Source organism: Bombina bombina, chromosome 3 (genome assembly GCF_027579735.1).
Source record: "Bombina bombina isolate aBomBom1 chromosome 3, aBomBom1.pri, whole genome shotgun sequence".
Classification (NCBI taxonomy): domain Eukaryota; kingdom Metazoa; phylum Chordata; class Amphibia; order Anura; family Bombinatoridae; genus Bombina; species Bombina bombina.
This window is the reverse complement of record NC_069501.1, coordinates 758,147,744-758,175,550: the sequence shown is the minus strand read 5'-3', so window position 1 is coordinate 758,175,550 and position 27,807 is coordinate 758,147,744. Positions and strand designations below refer to the sequence as shown.

General features: G+C 36.2%; 1 protein-coding gene across 2 annotated transcripts in view; it reads left to right on the top strand.

Moving 5' to 3' along the window:
• SH3RF3 (SH3 domain containing ring finger 3) overlaps positions 1-27,807 on the top strand; it is an 899,869-nt gene that overhangs the window by 786,834 nt on the left and 85,228 nt on the right. For both annotated transcript variants that reach the window (XM_053707609.1, XM_053707610.1), the window contains one exon: positions 19,331-19,578. In XM_053707609.1, the coding sequence (XP_053563584.1) occupies positions 19,331-19,578 (248 nt within the window). The remainder of the gene's footprint in view (positions 1-19,330; positions 19,579-27,807) is intronic.

Sequence of the window (27,807 nt, the reverse complement as noted above, 5' to 3'; positions counted from 1 at the left end):
GTCGGTTTCTAAATTCTAAATTGTTTGCTAAATAACGTGGGAAGCCGTAACTCTTAACTGGATCATATCTGTCTGTTTCCCACCGTGTCTCTAATGATATCGGGGCATGGTCTGAAATGGTGAAGTTATCTATTTGTGCTTTTATATCTGAGTTAATAATTTTGTCTGACCCCAGAAAGAAGTCTATCCGTGAAAATGTCCGGTACTTTTTTGATTCACACGTAAAATCTCTGCAATTAGGATATAGCAATCTCCAGATGTCTTTGATGTTTAGTGCGCTAGCAAATACTTTAAGAATCCTGGAGGATTTTTTTGTGATCTGTTTAGTTTTATTTCCAGTTGCCTGTGATCTATCAATATTGTTAAAAACCATATTGAAGTCTCCTGCAACTATAAGATTCGTATTTATAGAATCATGTAATTTTAATTTTAATTTTTCCCAAAATTTTATATCTGGCACATTTGGGCCATAGACATTACATAACGTGAACATACGTGAATTTATAATAATTTTCAGAATAATAAATCGTTCCCCTGGGTCTATCTCTTGCCCTATAATTCGATATTCTAAGTTTTTGCTGATTAAAACTGCGACCCCCCTTTTACGTGTTGCACATGGGGTATAGACAACCTCACTAACCCAGTTAACTTTAAGTTTATTATGTTCTATTTCAGTCAGATGTGTTTCTTGTAGGAGTGCAATATCCACTCTTTTATTTCTAAGATATGTCAGGATCCTCTTTCTTTTGATTGGGTTAGTGACCCCTCCCACATTCCACGAAATTAGTTTTAGTGTTGCCATTTATACTTTATTTTAAGATAACAAACCAGAAGAAGAAGAAGAAAAAAAAAAAAAAAAAAAAAAAAAAAAAAAAAGGGGGATTCAAAATAAATTCTAACCTCCTTGCCCCTCCCTCTAACCCGAACCTTTATCTTTAATAGAACATAGGTGTTTAAAATATTTAAAGAAAAATGTACTGTCCTTGTTTTCGACCATTCTTTCATTTTTATACAAATCTTAACCTTAGTTATCTCGTTTATTATATGAAGGTAAAATAAAGTTATCCAACTTGCCATACCATTAACTGTCCATACACCAATAAACCAAAAGCACAAAAAAGAAAAAGAAAGGAGAGAAGAAGAGGAGCACTTTCCTTATTTTTTAATAATTACCTAGGTTGGAACTTATTCAAAAATGCCTTGGCCTCTGCAATTGTTTCTAGTGTAGTTGTCTCATTATCCATATAAATCTTAATTTTAGCGGGATAAATTAAGTGTGCGGCTAGGCCCATGTTTATCATGTTTGTACAGAATGGAGCCATACTTTTGCGTTTTGTTGCTGTCTGGACTGAGTAATCTTGGAAGATTAAAATTCTGTTATTGTCAATCTCTAGGTTTTTCATTTTTCTGAATGCTCTAAGTATTAGTACTTTGTCCTGAAAATTCAGGTATTTAATTAGGATAGCTCGTTTCTGAATAGTATTTTCTGATGTGTTTCTAATAAAGCCTACACGGTGTGCTCTTTCAACCATAAAATTATGCAGTTTGGTATCAATCTCTAGACTTTGTGGCAGAGTCACTGAGGCAAAGTATATTAGATCCTGAAAGTTGGTGGTTTCTGGAAGGCCTACAATTTTTAAGTTGTTCCTACGTGATCTATTTTCTAAATCTTCTATTTTGTCAGTAATTTCTGAAATTTTTATATCGTGTTGTTGTATAGAGAGGTTTTGTTTGGTCACAGAGTCTTCAGTATCTGAAATTCTTGATTCAATTTCTGTAAGTCTAGATGTAAAGTTTTTCATTTCTACTGAGAGTGTAAATAATTCTGTTTTGATATGGTCAAGTTGAGGTGATAGAGATAGTGCTACCTGTTTAGAAATTTCTTCTATATCATCTTTAGAAATATTTACAGTGGTCATTTCAGGTCTAATATCGCTAATACTTTCAATGCTATGTCTGGGCTTTCTATCCTTGGGTTTTGCTGGCATTGCGTGTGATTTAGGTGCAAAATATTTGTCCATGTGTCAGAAAAGAAAAAAAAAGCTAGAGTGTTTACAGGAATAAGAAATGGGATATGTGAGAGTGAGGGAGTGTGTAAAGTGACGTGCCTGTGTTTAATAGTGACCTAGGAAGAAAAAGGGAAAATAGAAAAGAAGAGAAAAGGGTATAGTAAAAATATGTAGAAAAAGTGTATAAGTGTTTCTAGTATAGGTAATTATATTGTGTGTTAGGGAGTGTTCCCCTATGTGAGTTTGTGAATGTGCAATGGTCAACAATTGTCATCTACTTCAGTAAAATTTGTAACTCTACTACTCCTCTCTCCTACCTCTACTATACCCTAACTTCAGAAAAAATACTTTTTCAAATAAATCAGTAGGCCTAACACTCTAGTATTCTAGTAAACCAATTGATATATACTATATATTCATCAGAGCAGAACAAAGGAAAATAAACATTTTTCATCATTTGGTATGTGCTGCACATCTATCAAACCATAACAATTTACAAACGTTTTTTTTTTTTTTTTTTTTTTTCCAACATTTGTTGTAAACTATATATCCATCAAAACACAATCTTTCACCAGCTATGTAAGGGTGCAACACACGCCTTTAAATTGCTAGTCAAGAAAATAGGGAAAAAGTAAGACTACAAAGAAAAAGAAAAACAGGAGGCCAGAATAAAACAAGGAAATAAAAAAAAAAAAAAAAAAAAGCAAGGAAAAAAGGAAAAGAAAAGAAAAAGGAAAAAAGAAAGTTCCTTTCCGTTCTCTCCCCTTTTCAATAAATTTCAATAAATGTCATTCAGATCCTAAGTGCGCCATTCTGTTTCGCTCACTAAAAAACGATCGGTTGTAGCAATGTTACATTTTGCTATTGGCCAGAGCAAGCCACCGAATAGATTTTAGTCATTTATGCCTTGAATTTTATTCACACACAAGCACAGGTAATTTCCCCTTATGTCTCAGTTCTTTTGTTGATGTTGGTGACCTTACGACATATGTATAGCGGTTAGTAATAGACTTTAGGTATGTCCTTGGAACACATAATCATGGGATTATATTAGCGGTCCAGGAGTACTAGAAAAGGCGCCCCTTTAAGCAATCTAATCCACTGGCTGTAATGTGCGGGGAAGAGAAAAAGAAAAGGCTAGCAGCGCCAACTCTTTCAGCCATAAACTTTTATAGTCACAGGTCATCCACTGACTGGTTTTAGGTATATATTTTCACTGCACATCTTGCTATACCTTACTGTCTTCACCCTGTACCAGGTCAGGGACTTACTTCCATTTATTTTTCAATCCCCAAAATACAGTCCCGGCCAGCCCGCCTCTTACCTTCACCCTGTACCAGGTCAGGGACTTCTTACTTGTCAAATGCGGGGGGGATCCTACCTTCCAGAGGTGCCAGGTTAGGCAGCTAGCGGTGGCGGTGTTGTCTTGAGTCAAGCCAGTGCCCCTTCAATGTTTCCAATGCTGCTCACAACATATCTTCCTCATTGGGAGCTTCCCACTCTTTCTGCTGCAATCACGGCTCTTGTCACTCAGCCTAATTACTGGGTTTCTGCTGGATCTCACCTCAGATCTCACCCCGCCGTCAGCTGACAAAACTTGGCAAACGGCCGTAGCAAACCGGCCTCTGGCTGCTCCGCGACTTCCACACACTCAGGCGGATTACAGCGCCCAGGTCCTGGCTGTGGTGTATGAAACCACGGCCTATGGCAACTTGGTGTGTCGGCGTGTTCGTGCTGCCTTAGTCAGAGGAGCGCGTAGTACACCTGCGCTTCCTGCTCCTCCCACCGGAAGTCTGGCGTTTTCTTTGTATCTCTTGTTGAAAAGCATATATAGTTAGGGTCAGGAGCAGCAATGCAGTGCTGGGAGCTAAGACTTGTTAGAGCTATGTTGCCTTAATACACATGAAGCAAAAAGCAATCATCATGGTAAACACAAACTAATGGATGAAATAGGTAGAAACGTTGTCAGAAGTAGAAGAGTTGTAATTGCAGAGATAGTGATGAGTGTTACTTGTTCAGCATATGCTGTATAATAGAATGTGAAGTAAATTTGGAGAAATTAATAATACAAATAATGAGGTGAATCTAGACATGAAATAAGTAACATGTTCCCAGTGATTGGAGTAAGTGGATTATAGCCAGTGAGTTAGATAACAGGAAAGATTATTACTTTATATAAAATGATGGCAAACACATTCTTGCCCTCGGGTTAATCATATATATAAAAAAGTTACAGTTGCTAAAACAGTGAGTGGTTGGAATTGGGATTGGTGATGTTTGCGTGCAGTTGGGTAAGTAGTCTGTGTTAGTTACTTTTCTAATAAATGAATTGGTTTAAAAAAATACTAAACCCAATTTTTTTCTTTCATGATTCAGATAGAGCATGCAATTTTAAGCAACTTTCTAATTTACTCCTATTATCAATTTTTCTTTCTTCTCTTGCTATCTTTACTTAAAAAGATAGAATATAATGAAAGCTTAGAAGCCGGACCATTGTTGGTTCAGAACCTTGGTTATGATTGCATATTGGTTTGCTAAATGTAGCCACCGATAAGCAAGCAAGCGCCAGGGTCCTGAAACTAAAATGGGCTGGCTCTTTAAAAATTATAGGTCTACCAGACAAGGGCGAATTCCCAGACTTAATAACCTTTGCTAGTATTACCTTACCCAAGGCACTGGGTATTACATCCAGTGATACGCCAATCCTAGTTGAAAGGGCACACCGGTTGGGTATGCCTAGAGATAACCAAAGAGATAAGAACTACAACAGGCCGGTCCTGGTAAAATACTTAAACTACCAGGATAAGAATAGTATCCTGAGGGCATATAGGAAAACAGCAAAGCTAGAAATTAATCAAAACAAATTATTGCTCTTTCAGGATTTTTCAAGTGATACGTCAATGAAAAGAAAAGAGCTAGCTCCTTATTGTACCAGGTTAATTAATGCCGGCCTGAAGGCTAGATTAGCATATCCTGCCTGGATAATTGTGGAGGAATTGGAGGGCAATGTTACTTTGGTTAATACAGAAGAAGTGAGAGACTTTTGTAAAAATAGGCAAATACGGTAAAACAAAGGGTTAAAGAAGAGACCTTAGTTGATTAAAATGTTAGTTTTAGGGGTCTTATGTTGTTTTTTAAATAATATGGAGGTGCGTGCTTTTTTTTTTTTTTTTTTTTTCTCTCCTTTTTGTCTTGTTCTGTTCTGTTTTGCTTTGTACTCTCTCCCTCCCTATAACGCTCAGTAAGTAATGATAAAAAAAAAAAAAATCACAAAAAATAAAGGGCTATTAATAAGATGAGGAAGATCAAATTTATTTCATGGAATGTAGGAGGGATAACAACCCCCAAAAAAAGAAAGCTGATAATTAGACACTTAGCTAAATTTAAACCCGATATCGTCCTATTGCAGGAAACGCATTTGAAAAACACTGAAGCTCAGAAACTTAAGTGTAATTGGGTAGGACAAGTAATAGCATCAGATTGTACTAGGAGGAAACGGGGGGTCGCTTTTTTATTTAACAAAGACTTGGAATATAATATCCAAGAAAGCCAAATAGATTTTAATGATAGATGGATAATTTTAACATTGGACATTAAAAAAATAAAATATGTAGTGTGTAACGTTTATGGGCCTAATGTCAAGGACCAACTGTTTTGGAGTGACATGACGGCAAGACTAATGTTGAAGGAAGATCAAAATATAATTCTTGTTGGAGACTTTAACTTAACGCCAATACCATCATTAGATAGGTTATCCCACAGACAGAATAGAAGGCCTATGCAAAACTCTCAAATATTCTTTCAAATATGTGAAGAACTAAGTTTACATGATATATGGCGGGTTCAGCACCCCGAGGGAAAAAGCTTTACCTGTGAATCTCAGGTACATAGATCTCTCTCGCGCATCGATTTTTTTTTAGTCTCAAATGCTTTATTACAGGAAGAGATATGTACAGATATCGGTGAAATTACAATATCAGATCATGCTACAATATCACTGGAGGTAGGGGCGCGTGATGAGTATATACAGGGGGGAAATAATTTTTTTTCCAAAACATATGATTAATGATGGATCTTTCCAAATATGGATAAAAAATAAATGGCGCGAATACTGTGTCAATAATCAAGAGTATGCTAATAATTACGAAATATTTTGGGAGGCGGCCAAAGCATATTTAAGGGGAGAGATTAAATTATATATGATTACTCTAAAAAAAAAGATCACAGCTCGTGAGATTCAGTTAACAAAAGCCGTTGCCAGGGCTCTTCAGAATTATACAAATAATACATTAAGGAAATATTGGCTAGAGTATAGAAAGGCTAAACAAGAAAGAGACTTGTTTCTTCTAGCTAAAATGATAAAGCAGGAAGCCAGAGTAAACTCTGCTTATGGTGGTAGATATGGTAAATCAGTGAAGCTTTTGTCAAGGTTAGATAAAGCCAGAAACCGGAAGAATATAATTGAGAATGTGATTGTAGATGGTCAAAATTACACACAAACTGAGGATATTAGTAAAGCTTTCTATGGATACTATAAGAATATATATGCCTCGAAAGCTATAGATAAAGAAGCCAGTAAGACATTTTGGAGTTGTATTACTTGTCCACAGATCACTGCAGATCAAGTGAAGGTAATGAATTTGCCTATCTCCCCAGACGAGGTTATAAAAGCGATAGAGGGAACTAAATTGGGCAAGGCACCTGGACCAGACCAAATACCGGCTGAGTTCTACAGGCTCCTAAAATCAGAAATTGTTTTTATTTTAACTTGTTTATTCAATGAATATTTTATGGAGGGAAAATTAATGTCAAGGTTTTTCTCCGCGTCAGTCATAACCCTTATACCAAAAAAAGATAAAAATTTAACAGACTTAGGGTCCTATAGACCTATCTCCCTGCTGAATATAGATTACAAACTGTTAACATCCATAATAGCGAATCGCCTTAAGGAAGTACTCCAAGAAATTATCCATCAAGATCAAGCGGGTTTCATGTGCAATAGGTCACTTACTAAAAATATTAGAAAAGCATATATGCTAATAGAATATTTTTGGAATAAAATTAATAAGGAGAAAATAACATACCAAGATGATATTGCTATGGTTATGATTGACGCGGAGAAGGCATTTGACTCCATAATATGGGAACACTTATACGTGGCCCTGACAAAATTTGGTTTCTCAGGAAATTTGATAGAATTTATTAAAACTATATACAATTATCCGATTTCCTCTATAGCGATTAATAATACCCAAACTTCTTTTTTTAAAATGGAGAAAGGTACTCGTCAGGGCTGCCCACTTTCCCCCCTTTTATTTAACCTGGCCATTGAACCCTTGGCAATTTATCTACGTCAAGAACTTGAGGGGATAAATATAGGAGAACAGACATTAGTTTTGTCACTCTATGCAGACGACTTACTATTATATTTTAAACATACACATAAAAATATTCCCATAGCATTTGGTGCCTTAGAATTATTTAGCAGAATCTCAGGCTATAAGGTAAACACAATTAAATCTGAGATATTATGGATATATAAAAATAAGGATAGTAGGATTCAATATGACCTAAAAGAGGTCGAGAGTTTCAGATATCTTGGGATTATATTACACAGAGATCCAAGCAGCTGGTACAGACTTAATTTTACTCCTTTCTTTACTAATATTAAAGCCAAATTACAACGTTGGGCATTACTTCCAATTTCTCTATCAGCTAAAATTACAATGATAAAAAATATTTTGTTCCCACAGATATTATTTGTAATGAATAATCTCCCTTTATTCATCAAAGCAAAAGATATTAAAATATTTAACCAGGCCTGTGCTAAGTTTCTTTGGAATAAGTCAAGACAGATGATTTCGATTAAAAAGCTATCTCAACAGAAGGAGCATGGCGGTTTAGCTTTCCCCGACATCAAGTCATATAATTTAGCTATCCTGGCACGTTATGGGATAGACTGGCTGCATGCTGGCAAGGCATTGACGAATATAAGTTTAGAAGAGACCATTATATATCCGTTTTCTTGTAAAACAATTTTACACTGCGCCAGTGTGCAACTACCAAATAGTATAAAAATGTGTACCAATATCTATAATGTAGTTAAAGCCTGGCAACTTCTATGCTCTCGGCTTAAGATCAATTTCCATATATCATCTTTTCTATTGATTAGAGGAAATCCTGAGTTTCTACCTGGGTGTTTTTATAAGCCATTTAGAGAATGGGATAATAAAGGACTCTCTAAAATAGTGCAGCTCTTAGATGAGCAAGCGAACATAAGAACTTTTGAAAGCATTGTCAATGAATTTAATCTTTCCAACAAACACTTCTTTGCCTATTTACAGCTACGTAATTTTTTAAATAAGAAACTACAGCTTGGAAATTGGTCGGAATGCTTTGCAGAAATTGGAGGGTATATAAAGCTATATAAACAAGGAAAACACTCCATTTTGCTCTTATACAATATCTTACTGGCTAAGCAGGGTCAATTATATTCTGATCAATATATCTCACACTGGTCGAGATACTTTGAAGGAATTAATCATGATTCGATTAAAAAGAGTATTAAATGGCTGGTGGAAGCGCCCCTTCACTTCTCCTGGCACGAATCCCACCTAAAACTACTCAATAATATATTTCACCGAAAAGATTAGCCCAGTGGTCACAGGATAGCATGGGCCTTTGCTATAAATGTTCTTTGCCTTGGGCAGATTTGTTACATTGTTTTTGGTATTGCCCGAAAGTGTGGCAATTCTGGCAGAAAGTTAATTTTTGGCTAAATAAACTGGACTCGGAGTATTCTATTTCTGACCCAAAAATGATTGTTTTCCTAAGTGCAGGAGGTCATAATGCTGACCTGATTAATACGATTATATTAATTGTCCGCAATCTATTATTAAAAAGTTGGAAACATAGAAAATCCCCCTCTTTCACTATATTTTTGGAAGCTGTAAAACAACAGATTATTTTTGAACAGTATAATATCTCTAAATTACATAGCAAACAAATTCAAAGATTCTTTAATAAATGGATCAAAATTATCCAGGTATACCCTCTTACCATACAGTATATTCTTACTAAAGAGTTTCATAAAACAGAATATTTTGAAGGCCTAATTTTGAGAGAAGTGTTCCCAGTGGCATGGTAATGAAAGCTTATAGCAGGGGAGAGGTAAAACTTTTTTTTTATGTTTAACGCACCAGAAAAGCGGCAGAATAGACATAGTTTTATTTTATTTTTTTTTTATTTTTTTTTGTTTGGACAAGTATGCATGTAAACAAGATTATATGCTCTGTATGATGTACTGACATCAAATTATTTCTTTATTATGTATGTATCTTGATTTACCCTGCGCGGTGCACAAACATGAGCGAATGTGCTCTTTTGTTACTTTTTATTTCTTTCTGTCAAAAATTAAATAAAGTACTAAAAAAATAAAAAAATAAATATATATATATATATAAAAAAGTTACAGTTGCTAAAACAGTGAGTGGTTGGAATTGGGATTGGTGATGTTTGAGTGCAGTTGGGTAAGTAGTCTGTGTTAGTTACTTTTCTAATAAATGAATTGGTTTAAAAAAATACTAAACCCAATTTTTTTTCTTTCATGATTCAGATAGAGCATGCAATTTTAAGCAACTTTCTAATTTACTCCTATTATCAATTTTTCTTTCTTCTCTTGCTATCTTTACTTAAAAAGATAGAATATAATGAAAGCTTAGAAGCCGGACCATTTTTGGTTCAGAACCTTGGTTATGATTGCTTATTGGTTTGCTAAATGTAGCCACCGATAAGCAAGCAAGCGCCAGGGTCCTGAAACTAAAATGGGCTGGCTCTTAAGCTTTACATTCCTGCTTTTTAAATAAAGATAACAAGGGAATGAAGAAAAATTGATAATAGGAGTAAACAAGAAAGTTGCTTGAAATTGTATGCTCTGAGGCCGATCAGGTCCTACAGACATCGCTGAATGCAGAGAGCAATACGCTCTCCGTATTCAGCACTGCACCAGCAGCTCACAAGAGCTTCTGGTGCAACGCCGCCCCCTGCAGACTCGCGGCCAATCGTCCGCCAGCAGGGAGGTGTCAATCAACCCGATCATACTCGATCGGGTTGAATTGTGGCGATTCCTGTCCACCTCATCAGAGCAGGCGGACAGGGTTATGGAGCAGCGGTCTATAGACCGCTGCTTCATAATTGCTGTTTCTGGCGAGCCTGCAGGCTCGCCAGAAACACGGGGCCTCAAGCTACATTCGGAGCTTGATAGATAGGCCCCACTATCTGAATCATAAAAGAAAAAAAAAATGGGTTTAGTATCCCTTTAATGCTTGAATGTAGCATGCATCATGAACAATCATCTGTGATGTACTACTCTATCACATACTTCAGAAGCACCAGAGGAGTTAGACCATTGCAGGGAACATAACCATGTATAGAGATGCCATTTTACTAAAGAGCTTATAGAAATAGCTCACAGAAAGTTTCCAAGAAATGTAAAGCGCCCTGTTACTTGCACTCGTACAAAAGACTTCTACATTATGCAGTTTACTTACGACCATTTTAAATCAGGCTTGAATGCAAGTTTTACTTTAATGGGGTCATTACTGCATGAAATTTCCTACTGTGCAGTTGGCTTGCTACTGTGAGCAATCCAATTCATTTGCATAAAACGGCTTTGCATTTAGGCACGCTGGCTGCTTTGTTCTATCAGTATATGTGGTTGTACATAAATTGTCTTATATGTTACTATCTGGATCCAGACTGTTCCTTGACATGATTTTATAACTTCAGCCCTCAGAATAAATTATAGACTATAAATTGATTTCCCTCCCTTACCACAGCACCAAAATGTAACGCAAAATACTGCACTGAATGTGAAGGATGGCGAGTGTTGTAAAAACCATACATATGTATGTAAAAAATCAACAAAACAACATAAAAGCTTATCATTGACTGTGCTTTATGATTCTAAAAAACATCACAAAGATTTTGTGAGGGTTCTCTCCATGCAGATGAGTTTTTGATTATGAGGCCCAAAGTAAGAAAAATAGAGAAAAGAACATAAAATAGTCAAAACTTGTCTAAAATGGGGAAAAAATAGTGTGATAATAAACTCACGTGTTCTCAGTGTCAAACAGGGATCAAATCACTAGGAATTTTCCTAGAAAAATGATAAATTAAGTAAAGTAGTGTAATTGTATAACAGATGTTTTTTGTAATGATTTAGGTACTCACATAATTAAAAGCACATAAAATATATTTCCTGGTATTTGTCTCACTCAACACACTTTAGCAAGAGCAATGTGCTTATGGTATTTGTGTGCTAAGTGCCTATAAGATTCTATACAACAACCCGCACAGTAACATAACACAAGACCAACACTGCGCAAACTCTTTTTCACAGCACCCAGTGTAATATGAGTTTTACTTACTGTAAATAACACTGTCAGCATGTCAATAAGAATGTAGCATGAAACCCTTAACTTGCAGAGGACAGTGCAAACCTTTGTGGCAGCCAAATAGCCAAATAGATAAGCCTCATGTATTTTACAGCCTTCACAAATGAACTAACAATGCATTTAGTCTGATAAAGATTACATGAGGTTTCCTGGAAAATATCAGTCAGAAACAAACAGATGATCAAAAGCTTGTAATGCTTGAGGTTAAGAGGAGCAAGACAATGATGTGAAGAGGGTATGTTATACTCAAGTCCCCAAAGTGAAGACACTCCGTTCTCAATATACCTTATACTATGTATCTGAGGTGTACTGTGATTAGGGTTGCCACCAGTGTTCCCTCTAAGGCCAGTTTTGTGAGCAACCCAGCAGTAAAACAGTTAATAAGGGAACCACACCTTGCAGTCTGAATTGTGTAGTGTTTGGTAATTGCTCTAATTACCTGTTTCACTGCTGAGCCCCCACAAAATATTTCATGATTTAGAAAGAGCATGTAATTTAAAACAATTTTCCAATTTACTTCTATTATCTAATTTGCTTCATTCTCTAGTTGCCTTCCATCCGATATGCAGTGTCGCCCGCAAAAGCCGGCGACGCCGAATTTTGCGTGGGTTTGGTATCACAAATACGGCGTAACCTAGAAGTTACGCTTGTATATTTCTGCCTTCGCCCGTAGTTTTTTGGGCCATAGACAGGTATACCAAACCCGCGCAGTTTGGTATCCAATATACAGCGTAAGGACTGGCGAAATTTTTTGTAATTTAGTGTTTGTTTGTTTTTTTGTAATTTAGTTTAGTGTATTTAATTGTAGTTTAGTTTAGATATTTGTAGTTTATTTAATTTATTGATAGTGTAGGTGTATTTGTAACTTAGGTTAGGATTTATTTTACAGGTAAATTGGTAATTATTTTAACTAGGTAGCTATTAAATAGTTATTAACTATTTAATAGCTATTGTACCTAGTTAAAATAAATACAAAGTTGTCTGTAAAATAAATATAAACCCTAAAATAGCTACAATGTAATTATTAATTATATTGTAGCTATCTTAGGGTTTATTTTATAGGTAAGTATTTAGATTTAAATAGGAATATTTTAATTAATAATATTAATATTAATAAGATTTATTTTAATAAGAATTTAGTTCGGGATGTTAGAGTTAGATAGGGTTATTATACTTAATATATATAATATAATAACGATATTAACTATATTAACCCTAATATAATTAGGGTTAATATAGTTTATATATAATATAATAACTATATTAACTATATTAACCCTATAGGGCTCGTAATAGAGGTGATTACTTTAGGTGGATTAGATTAGAGGTTAATGTATTTAATATAGCTGGCGGCGGTGTAGGGGGATTAAATTAGGGGTTAATTAATTTAATATAGCTGGCGGCGGGGTAGGGGGATTAGATTAGGGCTTAATAATTTTAATATAGCTGGCGGCGGGGTAGGAGCTCACATTAGGGGGTAGTTAATATAGATGGCGTGGTGTAAGGGGCTCACATTAGGGGTAGTTAATATAGATGGCGGCGGTGTAAGGGGCTTACATTAGGGGGTAGTTAATATAGATGGCGGCGGTGTAAGGGGCTCACATTAGGGGGTAGGTAATATAGATGGGGGCGGTGTAAGGGGCTCACATTAGGGGGTAGGTAATATAGATGGCGGCGGTGTAAGGGGCTCACATTAGGGGGTAATATAGATAAAATAGGTAGCGGCGGGGTAGGGGGCTCACATTAGGGGGTAATATAGATAAAATAGGTAGCGGAGGGGTAGGGGGCTCACATTAGGGGGTAATATAGATAATGTAGGTGGCGGCGGGGTGTGGGAGTGGCGGTTTAGGGGTTAATAACTTTATTAGGTGCGGCGGGTCCGGGAGCGGCGGTTTAGGGGTTAATACATTTATTACTATTAGGAGAGTGAGGGGGGATAGCGGATAGAGGGTTAGACGTGTCGGGCTATGTTAAGGAGGCGTGTTAGACAGTACGGGAGATTTAATAACTTACGCCTAGATTTAGAGTTTTACGTTAGAAGGGGTGCATTAGCTACGCATGTTTTTTCCCCCCGCACCTTTTAAACAATGCTGGTATTTAGAGTTCTCAGAAGGGCTGCATTAGGCTCCAAAAAGGGAGCGTACAGGCATATTTACCGCCAGTGCAAATCTAAATACCAGCGTTGCTTACGGACGTGGCCAGCTTCAAAAACGTGCTCGTGCACGATTCCCCCATAGGAAACAATGGGGCAGTTTGAGCTGGAAAAAACCTAACACCTGCAAAAAAGCAGCGTTCAGCTCCTAACTCAGTCCCATTGTTTCCTATGGGGAAACACTTCCTAAGTCTGCACCTAACACCCTTACATGTACCCCGAGTCTAAACACCCCTACCCTTACACTTATTAACCCCTAATCTGCCGACCGGACCTCACCGCTACTCTAATAAATGTATTAACCCCTAAAGCTAAGTCTAACCCTAACCCTAACACCCCCCTAAGTTAAATATAATTTTATTCTAACAAAATAAAATAATTCTTATTAAATAAATTAATCCTATTTAAAGCTAAATACTTACCTGTAAAATAAACCCTAATATAGCTACAATATAAATAATAATTATATTGTAGCTATTTTAGGATTAATATTTATTTTACAGGCAACTTTGTATTTATTTTAACCAGGTACAATAGCTATTAAATAGTTAATAACTATTTAATAGTTACCTAGTTAAAATAAGTACAAAATTACATGTAAAATAAATTCTAACCTAAGTTACAATTAAACCTAACACTACACTATCAATAAATTAATTAAATAAACTATCTACAATTATCTACAATTAAATCAACTAAACTAAATTACAAAAAAACAAACACTAAATTACAAAAAAAAACACTAAATTACAAAAAATAAAAAAAGATTACAAGAATTTTAAACTAATTACACCTACTCTAAGCCCCCTAAAAAAATAACAAAGCACCCCAAAATAAAAAAATGCCCTACCCTATTCTAAAATAAAAAATTTACAGCTCTTTTACCTTACCAGCCCTTAAAAGGGCCATTTGCGGGGCATGCCCCAAATAATTCTTCTCTTTTGCATTTAAATAAACATACAATACCCCCCCCAACATTACAACCCACCACCCACATACCCCTAATCTAACCCAAACCCCCCTTAAAAAACCTAACATTAAGCCCCTGAAGATCTTCCTATCTTATCTTCACCACGCTGGGTATCACCGATCCATCCAGAAGAGGGTCCGATTAGGGGTATGTGGGTGGTGGGTTGTAATGTTGGGGGGGGTATTGTATGTTTATTTAAATGCAAAAGAGCAGAATTCTTTGGGGCATGCCCCGCAAATGGCCCTTTTAAGGGCTGGTAAGGTAAAAGAGCTGTTTATTTTAGAATAGGATAGGGCATTTTTTTATTTTGGGGTGCTTTGTTATTTTTTTAGGGGGCTTAGAGTAGGTGTAATTAGTTTAAAATTCTTGTAATCTTTTTTTATTTTTTGTAATTTAGTGTTTGTTTTTGTAATTTAGTGTTTGTTTTTTTTGTAATTTAGTTTAGTTGATTTAATTGTAGATAATTGTAGATAGTTTATTTAATTAATTTATTGATAGTGTAATGCTAAGGTTTAATTGTAACTTAGGTTAGGATTTATTTTACATGTAATTTTGTACTTATTTTAACTAGGTAACTATTAAATAGTTATTAACTATTTAATAGCTATTGTACCTGGTTAAAATAAATACAAAGTTGCCTGTAAAATAAATATTAATCCTAAAATAGCTACAATATAATTATTATTTATATTGTAGCTATATTAGGGTTTATTTTACAGGTAAGTATTTAGATTAGGGGTTAATACTTGAAGTTAGGTGTTGGCGATGTTAGGGAGGGCAGATTAGGGGTTAATACTATTTATTATAGGGTTTTTGAGGCGGGAGTGAGGCGGATTAGGGGTTAATACATTTATTATAGTAGCGGTGAGGTCCGGTCGGCAGATTAGGGGTCAATAATAGTAGGTAGGTAGCGGCGACGTTGGGGGGAGCAGATTAGGGGGTAATAAATATTATGTATTGGTCGGCGATGTTAGGGGCAGCAGATTAGGGGTACATAGGGATAATGTAGGTTGCGGCGGTGAGCGGTCGGCAGATTAGGGGTTAAAAAAAGTGGCGGCGATGTGGGGGGGCCTCGGTCTAGGGGTACATAGGTAGTTTATGGGTGTTAGTGTACTTTAGAGCACAGTAGTTAAGAGCTTTATGAACCGGCGTTAGCCCAGAAAGCTCTTAACTACTTGTTTTTTTCTGCGGCTGGAGTTTTGTCGTTAGATTTCTAATGCTCACTTCAGCCACGACTCTAAATACCGGCGTTAGAAAGATCCCATTGAAAAGATAGGATACGCAAATGGCGTAGGGGGATCTGCGGTATGGAAAAGTCGCGGCTGCAAAGTGAGCGTTAGACCCTTTCCTGACTGACTCCAAATACCAGAGGGCGGTAAAAACCAGTGTTAGGAGCCTCTAACGCTGGTTTTGATGGCTACCGCCCAACTCTAAATCTAGCCGCTAGAGTACAATGTACATACATATATATATATATATATATATATATATATATATATATATATATAATCTTGGGTTTCAAGAATCATAAAAAAGGTTGCGGCGGTGAGCGGTCGGCAGATTAGGGGTTAAAAAAAGTGGCGGCGATGTGGGGGGGCCTCGGTCTAGGGGTACATAGGTAGTTTATGGGTGTTAGTGTACTTTAGAGCACAGTAGTTAAGAGCTTTATGAACCGGCGTTAGCCCAGAAAGCTCTTAACTCCTGGCTTTTTTCTGCGGCTGAAGTCTTGTCGTTAGATTTCTAACGCTCACTTCAGCCAAGACTCTAAATTTCGGCGTTAGAAAGATCCCATTGAAAAGATAGGATACGCAATTGACGTAAGGGGATCTGCGGTATGGAAAAGTTGCGGCTGGAAAGTGAGCGTTAGACCCTTTCCTGACTGACTCTAAATACCAGCGAGTGGCCAAAACCAGCGTTAGGACCCCCTTGACGGCTAACGCAGAACTCTAAATCTAGGCGTTAGTCAAGTTTTGTAGGCGCCGGCAGTTTCTAAAGTGCCGTAAGTCAATGGCGACTCCAGAAATTTGTACTTACGCAGATTTCTGGACATCGCTGGTTTTTGAGACTTACGGCACTTTAACATCTGACGGCGGGGTATATTGAATAGCTCGAGCTGCGAGCTGAAACTACGGGCGGCGCAGGTTTCCAAGCTTGCGCCGAAACCTGCACCGTATATCGGATTGCGCCCGTTATCTGGGCAACAGTCAGTACTTGCTTGCTGTTTATACTATTGTAAAGTTTATTACTAATCTAACATCATGCAAATTCTTTCCCACTATGCAATGTGTTATACATTGAAAAGAGGTCTGTTTTGTAGTTTAAAAATAATACACCTGAAATAAATTTTTAGTTTAAGTTGTATGTACTTATTATATTTAAAAAAAACTTTATCTGTGATTTACCTTTGCATAATGGAGTGCACACTTCATACATACGTATTTTGCATATTCTGACCTAGCTATATGCTATACAGTTATTACTTGGCTCAGTTCACAATGTAATTTCCATTGGTTCTCTAATTGTCTACAGCAAAGCAACCATACTCAATAGGGTGTTAACTTCAGAGTGTCTATTCTAAGGGGCCTATGCTAAGGATTTATTAAAGGGGCCTATTCTAAGGGTTTATTAAAGTGCGGACGGACATGATACGATGTAGCGTATCATGTCCGCCGCACATTGATAAATGCTGACAGCATACGCTTGTGAACTGCTTGTGCAATGCCGGCCCCTGCAGATTCTCGGCCGCTAGCAGGGGGTGTCGCTTCATTTAGTGTTTATGGATAAATGCAATGTATATAAAAAAAAATTGTAGTTTTTTTTACATTTGTCCAAACCCTAATGAATATGTCTACTCAATATCCACAACAGAATATACAGGTTTTTATTTAGCAAACCAATGATTCTTTTATACTGACACACAGCAGTAGTTTCTAACTGTTTCTTCTTGGAAGCTATGTGCCCAATGAAAGAGAGAGCTTGCTACTTGCTTCCAACAGATCTGGCTATAAAGCTCCAGGCTGAGTAAATGTGAGGCAGCTGTGTGGACTGCAGCAGAAAGTTAACCCATTATTTACAGGGACAAATACATGTTTCTAATTTGCTTCCATAAAAGCCTTTATCCACACTGTCACATTTTCTTTTTGTTAGAACCACACATAGTTGTTGATATTCTTTAAAAAACATTTTTCTTTTGCTTTTCTTGATTTTGGTTTAACACACTGCCACTACAGTCCATGACCCGAGTTAGTTTTGGAGTTGAAAAGATTACTGACATTTGTACAACATTAATTCATTCTGTGTTTTTTGATTAATTATTTTCCTAATAAAATCTCAACTTGGTAATTGTTTGTCCTGCCATTCCTTATGCAGTACTCCCTGCCATATTAATGTCCTTATCGTACAAATTGTAATGAGACCATCTAGCCATGCCCCTTGGACCTCCTAAACCCTACTCGTATCAAAGCCAGCTCCACCATCGAACACAATAACCATGCCCAACCTTCCCTGATGCCACCTACTTGTTGTTGCAACTCAGCCGACTTGTATGACTCAGACCTCAGCAATATTGGTTCTGGATAGTTTTCAGGAAATGTTGGGCAGTATAAAGCAGTGATGGTTACATTTATTATAAATAATAAATGTTGACCATTTTAGTTCATTCTAACATTGTTGTATATTCAACTTTCCCTATATTAAGTGTAATATTTAATTTGAACATAAATTTATGAATTTGATTCTTGTAGACGTTAAAGGGACATGAAAACCAAAAGTTTTCTTTGATGATTAAGCTAGAGAATACAATTTAAACAACTTTTCAATTTACTTCTATTATTACATTTGCTTCCTTCTCTTGTTATCCTTTGCTGAAAGGTTTATCTACATAAGCTGAGGAGCAGCAAAGAACCTAGGTTCTTGCTGCTGATTGGTGACTGCATACATATACTAATTATCATTGGCTCACCCATTTGTTCAGTCAGCAACCAGTAGTGCATTGATGCTCATTCACCAAATGATACCAAGAGAATGAAACAAGTTATTAAAAGTGTATTCTCTATCAGAATCACAAAAGAAAAGTTTTGGGTTTCATGTCCCTTTAAGGTAAGTCTACAGAACTCAACATTCAAATATCATAGTCAAATTTTACATTATAATTTTCATTCTAAAACATGTTAAAAAAGGTAAAGAGCAATTATTATTTCTAACATTTAATACAAAAACACAGGCATATGTTCATTCCTGCACAAAAGACAAACAAAATTATGAAGACTCTTCAAAATAATTTGAACATCCAGTATGTATAACGCTGTAAACTCAAAATGCAACATATGCAACAGATACATTCTCTCCCTTAGATAATAGATTTCTATAAGGACCCGTACTAAAATTTATGCCCAATAACGCTTGATCATTAATTCAATGGAGTGCAAAAATTATGCTCGAGTAGTGAAGTTTTGGTCAGTTTCTTTGCTATCTGCATTACATATTATTAAATGCACAACAGCTGGCGATCCATTTTACATAACCACTTTTAATACCCAATTGTGCAGAATAAAACTGTGGAATCTATCATTTGGACTCGACTTTTAATCTAGGCCTATGTTATCTGCAAGTTTAATGTAATACTGGTTATTGCTAATTAATTTGTTATTGGTGTGAATTGGGATTCAGTATCTTTTTCTAATCTCAGCAATATTTTGTATCATCTGTCTCATCTGATTGACCGCTTCCTCTCATATTTTTTTAGGGTGCCAGCCAGTCTTCTTCATTCAAGAAATTGCTCTGTAGGGGTACCTTTGACATCTAGAGGATCACCCCTGGCTGCTCATGTATCCACTGGTGGGTTGACAAACTGTAACACTGTTGTCAGACCAGTTCTTCCAATCACTGTGCCTCAAATACATCCTCATCAGTCTCCAACGTCCTCTCAGTCAAACTGCACTAAAATGTCTCCTCAGCAAGCTGTCAATCAAACTCGTATTCCTATCCAGATGGGTAAGTTGTTTCAGTTAATTTTGTTGATTTAATTGTGTAGCAAAGATTTGGTGGGTATTTTACATGTATACCTTACATGGGACATTTCCATTTCTTCCAGTTCATATATATACTGCTTTCTAAATGATTGAATAGGGCAAGCTGTACAATGCCTACTAATGTTGTATTCATACATATATATGTACTTATAAATGTTTCATGAGAACAGGTTTCTTATCTCTTAAGTAAAATTACCAGACATAATTGATTTTTTACCCCAGGACAATTTTATCCAGGTATGCAGGCTGCATTGTCAGGTGACATGTTGCTATCTGTAATAATACCATGACTGAGGATGATAAATTATGTATGTCTTTAGTTACTACTGATCCATACTAAAGAGATTTTATACATAACTAGTGATCAAACAGCATAAAAGCCATTTCACACATAGAAGAATTTTACTCCTCAACTAAAGCGGTGTACTGTCAATTGAAAAGTGACATTGTAAAACCAGTACACAAGAAATTAGATTTATTTATTGCCTGACAAAAATCTTAGTTTTATTTTATGTCCTATAAAATATTCATTACCTTTTTAAGTAGGTGGAACCGAAGAAGTCTTCTCTGCGCTCATATCCAGAGATAAAGGATTGACGCTACTGTAAATCCAGGCAATGTCAATATTCTCATATTAAAGGAAACAGTAGTTAGCCTCCAATCCTCTAGGACAGTGTTTCCCAACCGCGGCCCTCAAGTACCCCCAACAGTCCTGGTTTTCATTATAGCTGAACTAGAGCACAGGTGAAATAATCAGCTGATGGATGAGAGCAGGTTGGTAACTGATCAGCTGATTACTTCACCTGTGCACTGGTTCAGCTATAATGAAAACCAGGCCTGTTGGGGGTACTTGAGGACCGCTGTTGGGAAACACTGCTCTAGGAAGTTGCTGACAGCCCAAGGCAATACAGTTTTATTAATAACACTTTTTTAAAAAAATTTTAATTAAGAATTAAGAAAGACAAGCACTAAAACTACACTACAATATTGCTCCATGTTTTACTGAACATGTGATTTTAAAGGACCACTAAACAGTATTTGCATAATCAACAAATGCCTGATAAAAAGACAGTGCAATAGAACTTTATTTATGTCTATTTCCACGTCTCCTGTATCATGTGACTGCCATCAGCCAATCACAAATGCATATACATATATTCTATTAATTGTTGCACATACTCAGTAGGAGCTATTGACTCATAGCGGCATATCTATCAAGCTCCATATGGAGCTTGAAGCCCCGTGTTTCTGGCGAGCCTTCAGGCTCGTAGAAACACCAGTTATGAAGCAGCGGTCTAAAGACTGCTGCTCCATAACCTGTCCGCCTGCTCTGAGCAAGCGGGCAGACATCGCCGCAATTCAACCCGTTCGAGTACGATCGGGTTGATTGACACCCCCTGCTGGCGGCGGATTGGCCGCGAATCTGCAGGGGGCGGCGTTGCCCCAGCAGCTCACAAGAGCTGCTGGTGCAATGCTGAATACGGAGAGCGTATTGCTCTCCGCATTCAGCGAGGTCTGTCGGACCTGATCTGCACTGCCGGATCAGGTCCGACAGACCTTTGTTAAATAGGCCCCAAAAAGTGTAAATATAAAAGGCTGTTCACATTTTGTTATTGGAAGTAAAATGGAAAGTTGCTTAAAATTGCATGCTCTATCTGATTCATGAAATTTAATTTTGACTTGAGTGTCCCTTTAATATTAGTAGCCTATTGGAGCTTTAGCTCTTAGTTGGCGTTTTATTTGCTTATAGTAACTTATAAAGCATGTAATTTGCCCTCAAGCCTACTTTGTTTTCTATATAGTTCTAAAAGTGCCAAAAAAATATGAAAAATTTAACATTTGATTTGTGTGGTGGTTACACACATTCTCACAAGTGGTCTAAAATATTATTAATAACATGGTGACAATGACATAACCTACAACTGCTAGGCCTCTGCACAGAATGGATCAGGTTCTATTCCAAATCTCCAGTTCACCCTACATATAATGATATTTAAAGTAATAATTGCATATTTTTATTTATTATATGGCACATTTGCCTTCAAATTTTGGGGGAATATTTACTGATTTATGATCTTATATAGGCATACATTATACCGTTTGTTTGCATTTGCATTTTCCATGGTCTGCACAATATGTTTTCTAATAAGAGGAAAAAAAAGGGAAACATTATATTTCTAGGGTGCTGTTGCTTAGACTGGATACACAGTGTTAAATGACCATGCAATCTTTTTGTTTGTTTAAATCTATGTGGTTGTAACTTACAGTGTAGGTCAAATCATATCTGATTGAATGTGTATTCAAAGTTTACCAGATGTGTTATTTTTATTACTGTTGAGTTAAATGGTCCATTCAAACATCCAGTTGTAAAATCAACTACTGTTTAGCATAAGTAATGTCATGGGTTTTTCTAAAAGGTCTGTTTTGAATAACCTATTTGGAAACCCCGGGAACAGATAAATGCTTCATAGCTCGCTCAGGAGGTCTGAATATGCTGAAGGCTTATACTCAAAGTAAATAAGTGAAAACATGTGACCAGCTAGAAAACCAGGGCAATTAGACTCCCACATACATATTGCTATATTGTGGAGGATTATGCTCTGTAAAATATTTAGGACTAGATCTTATTCACAAATATTTGATAACATATGGCATTAGCCACTAGTTAGGAGTAAGCACAACACTGGTGAATGACATTTTAAAGATATGCCAATTTGAATTCATTTTTATATCAATATAATATAACCTGTCACTGTATTTACCCTAACAGTGATCCCTGCTGCAATAACCAGATATCCCAGGTCCCCCTCCTAACTTCCAACCCCTACTGTGCTACCCCCTCTGTTAATTAGCCTCTTAAATCCCTAACATTGGCAACAGTCACCTATACACCCAATAGAACTTCAGCATGAGCATCCCAATGCCTTTACCTAAAAGCACTACATTAACATTGAAGATGTTTATTTTGTAATATAAGATTATGCATAGTATAAGAACATTTCAGTATACTTTAATCTTTTATTTTACCCCCATTCCTGTAATTTAACTCACAAGAATTGAAAGTCAACACTGCAGCCTTCACAAGCCTAACACTATTATATTCTACAAAGTAATTGTTTGACAACTTGGGAAACTCATATATATAACTGGTCTCAACAGAGGAGGCAAGATACAATTTTTTAAGAATTAAAAACAAGGTTACATTACTTTAAAATAAATCACTTGTTTCTTCAAATTTTTAGCAACTGATATAATTAAAATAATACGTATGATATTTAAACACAATTATGTAAAGCATTTTTGAGTTGTGTCCCCTTAATATTTTGGCACAGACAACAGAAACAGAAAACATATGCACTTGAAGTTGATAGCAGTACAACAATAGTCTGATACTGTACTGTGTATGTACTTATATAAATGTACATTAATATTGCCTGTCGCTTGGTGTATTTTCCAAGAAAAACAACATAACAGGGTAGCACAGACTGAATCCGTTATAACACTCACATCTATAACAGACCAAAATATATTAATTTCTTTAGAATAACTATAATATATATTTTCTCAAGAATGGAAATCAAATTTGGTCTGTTTTATTGTTTGGAATTTTTGTCTGTTATCTTGATTGGAATGTTATTTCATAGTATTTAAAAAAAATCAAGGGGCCCAGCTCTTGTGAAAGGTCACTGCACTGACCTCATGTAACAGCAGCACCATCCAGCATGATTGTACCAAATAGGCTTGGCTAGTGAGTCACTGATTCGAATCACTGACTCGACTCTCTGCAGTGAACTGGGTGAATCGAATAATGAAAGTGATTCAATTCATTGCCTGTGCTGTGTAAAAGCCACTTCCTAGTGAGTCAAAGTGGAGCTTAGTACACAGCTTTCAAATCAGCTCAGCTCATGACTTGTAATATGATCTGTGTACCAAATGCTTTTTATTACATTACACATGGATCAAAGTCAACAATGTTTCAGAAAAAAAGTACTTAAAGGGACAGTGCACACCAATTTTCATATAACTGCATGTAATAGACACTACTATAAAGAAGAAAATGCACATGTACCCAGTTTAGCACTGTTGATGAGGTTCAATGGAACACCCAGTGAAAGGGGCTGGAAAAAACAAGAAGAGCAGATTTTCGGCCACTCCCCCTTCCCTGCATATGAAAAGACAAATAACATAAACAGGAGCCAGCAGTAGTTTATAAACGTATGTATAAATCTGGCACTGTGGGGCTTGGTTAGGAGTCTGAAAATCAGCACAATGTTAATAAAAATTAAGGAAAATTATGCATTGTTACAAAAACACTCCCAGATGGGCTACATAAATAGATCATCTATAAAACATTTAAGCAAAGAAAAATGTAGTGTACAATGTCCCTTTAATCATGTCTATACACAGTGATTATATCCTAACTGGGAATGCCCCACCACAGTTCCACCCTAACCACAACTCCTCATTACATTTGCTCACTCCTATCCTAGCAATACCTGGCATACATGTTAATGCACCCTTGAGTGCTGTTCCATTCATACTCTCACCCAGTACAAAATAAGAGGGGCTCCTTAAATGACCTTTGCAACAAAAGTCCCAAGCACTCAAGGGATTTTCCTGCTTGTTCTTCCTACTACAAAACCCCTTCTTAGCACCCAATGACCCCTGCATACTTTCCCCTGCAAAGATGCCCAGCCACTTGACAACCCTACCCTGTACAAAACTTCTAGTGTAAAGACACCCTCAATAGGCTAGGGACTTTGTAGAAACCCACAACTCATGCCTCTATAAAAAAGAACAACAGTACTTTCCTCCCCTCTGCTTTGGAAATGGTTTTTCTACCAATATCGGCTCCACTGCTTCTCAACTGCTGTTTTACATCAGGTAGCATTTCAATACCACCTAAATGAAATAGGAGCTGGAAAAGAAACCTAGACAGACAAAAGTGAAAAGTTTTAGTAATGCTGAAAACACTATAAAACATTATAAAAATACAATGCCTAGCATACTAAAGACCTTTATCCTTATGTTCCACTTCTGGGACATACTTTAAACATAGCCTTCTAAATATCTGGGATGTACAGGGTTAACCAACCCTGCAACAGTTACCAGTTTTATCACAGAAACGGTTAACTGAACCTTTCCACCTTAAAAAGTTTGTCACAATCTAGACTTTGACATAGTTCAGTGGGTGCAAGGGTTAACACTAACTCTATAGTCTGTACTACAGAGAATGCCCAAACTCTCCTTTAATGCCACCCACACTAAACTATCTCTGCTTCCACCAATATAAGATTATCATATGGGAAATCCTAAAGTAAAACCCAGACTAACAGATTAAAAACCCAAAACTCAATTTGGCAAAAATCAACCTAAAAACACAATACTGTTATTACTAGTCTCTTTTGTAACATGGTTCAAATATTAGACAAAGGCAAAAATTTAATAAAGGAACATTTATTATGAACAAAAAAAGAGTCACAGTGCATTTATATAAAAAAATAATTAAGAAACAGAAACACACAAAAGCAAAACAGTTTTTAAAAAATAAAAAAGGAGTAAAAAATAGAAACTAATACTGTACTAGCTTAGATATCTGTCCCAAGAGAACTTGGCATGAAAAGATGGTAACTTAGCTGTTTTACGCAGCCTCCCATGTAGAATGACAATATTATTTTGCTCAATCACAATTAAATACATTTGTTCCTGTGGTCAGGTTTTTGCCCAGGCCCTTTCCAGAGTTGGTAAGGAAGGTAGCTAACCTTTTTATGGCACACCATAAACCAAAATTGCAAGCCCTGGCTGAAATTATAGGATAACGTATTATTTGACATGTGTATATATAATACCCTTATAAGCTATCCCACTGTGAGGTCATGAGGATTATTTTGATACCAAATATGACATGTCTATATTTGTCTCCTGAGAAGAGTTCACCAGATGTAGGTAATAAATTCATTCTTCCCAAAGTTTGACTTTTTAGATAGTTCTGATAAGGGATTGTATATAATTAGGAGACACAGAAATAAAGTAAACGAAAAAAAAAAATAACTACTGACATCCTAAAATCATGAGGTCTTCATGACAATGACAATTCTGCCATGTCCAAATACAGACATAAACTAATCAATTTGTTTCTATTTCTGGAACCTGATCAACTTTCTGGCCCTCAGCATATAAATGGCCATTACTTAGCTTTATCTTTATGTAGGTGACTTTTATGTAGCAGTGATTCACTTCCAAAATATATTGTGTCACTGGTGCTTTAAATTAAAGTTACTGTATACACCAATTTTTATATAACTGCATGTAATAGATGCTACTATAAAGAAGGATATGCCCAGATACTGATATAAAAATCCAGTATAAAACCTTTTAAAAAAAAACAATAAGAGCAGACACCCCCACCCCCCTGCATATGAAAAGGCAGATAACATAAACAGGAGCCAGCAGTAGTTTGTAAACTTATGTATACATCTGACTCTGTTGGGTTTAGTTAGGAGTCTGAAAATTAGCACAATGTTAATAAAAATTAAGGAAAACTATACATTGTTACAAAAACACTCCCAGATGGGCTAAATACATAGATGCACAGATACTGATATAAAAATCAAGTATAAAACCTTTTAAAAACGTATTTAGAAGCTCCCAGTGTAGCTCTGTGGATGAGGTAAGACTGGGACACCCATTGAAAATGGCTGGGAAAGCATGAAAGGCAGACCCCCCCCCCCCTCTGCGTCCCCTGCATATTAAAAGACCCATTACACAAACAAGAGTCTGTAGCCATCAGTATACATATAAAACTTTGGCGCTTAGTTAGGAGTCTGAAAATCAGCACAATGTTATTTAGAAATAAGCAAAACTATACATTGTTACAAAAACATTCCCAGATAGGCTATATAAATGGATTGTCTACAAAACATTTATGCAAAGAAAAATCCAGTGTACAATGTCCCTTTAAGTATAGGATGCATTCTGTATCACAAATATAAACAATTGTTTTAATGTAAAGGGACAGTAAAGGCAAAATTTGCTTTGTTCTTTTGGTATTCTTTGTTGAAGAGTTAATCTAGTTAGGCTTATAAAAGCTCAGGAGTGTGCACATGTCTTTAGTACTCTATTGCAGCAATATTTTGCAATATTGTTTGTAGCAGAGTTATACATTGTTGTAAACACTGCTGCCATAAAGAATATAAATGACAAGTGCATGCTCCTGAGCTCTATAAGCCTAACTAGATTAACTCTTCAACCAAGCATACCAAGAGAATTAAGTAATTTTGACAATAGAAGTAAACTGGAAAGTTGTTTGAAATTGTATGTCCTGTTTGAATCATGAAAGTTTATTTTTTACTTTACTGCCCCTTAAGTATTAATATTTTTTTTATAAGAACTTATATACATTTGATTAGTAAATTATTATTTTCCACCATTTTATATATTTAATATACAAATACAAAAGCACTGTGTAAAATGTCCAAAAACGTTTTATTCCAACATAGGGAGAATATATACAAACAACATTTTGTTGTTTTAGTCATGTCAGGATACAATACACTTAACAATTTTATATCCACCAGGTGGCATAGTCATACCCACATTAACCCCTTCTTTAGCTACTGCAAACCAATTTTTTTCTCATAAGCTCCTCTTAGTGTCTTTAAGTGAGATAGACATTTCAATATATACACAGAGGCCAAAAGCACATCACAAAAACAGGTTCCAGTCATTCCTTCTATTTATCCCATATAGGTAAGTGATGGTAACCTTGGCACCCCAGATGTTTTGAAACTACTTCCCCATGATGCTTAGACACTCTGCAGTCTAGTTGAGCATCATGGGAAATGTATTTGTGAAACATCAGGAGTGCCAAGGTTAGCCATCTCTGCCCCAGGGTATAGTAAGTCTAAGTTATATATCCAGAAAGCTTCACGTTTAAAAAAAACAAAAAAACAATTCCCTATCTCTACCCTGTCTCATAAGTGCAATATGCTCAAATATTTGAAATCTTAGTTAAAAGACAGAATGTCCAGCAGATATAAAATGATGGGCCACTGGGGCCTAATGGGCCCTTCTCCTAATAGGTGACTTATGCTGGATTATTCTGTCCCTTACCCTCTCTGTTGTTTCTCCTACACAGATGGCCCCACAAGGGCATTTTATTATATACCACATATGTAGCGTTACATATATA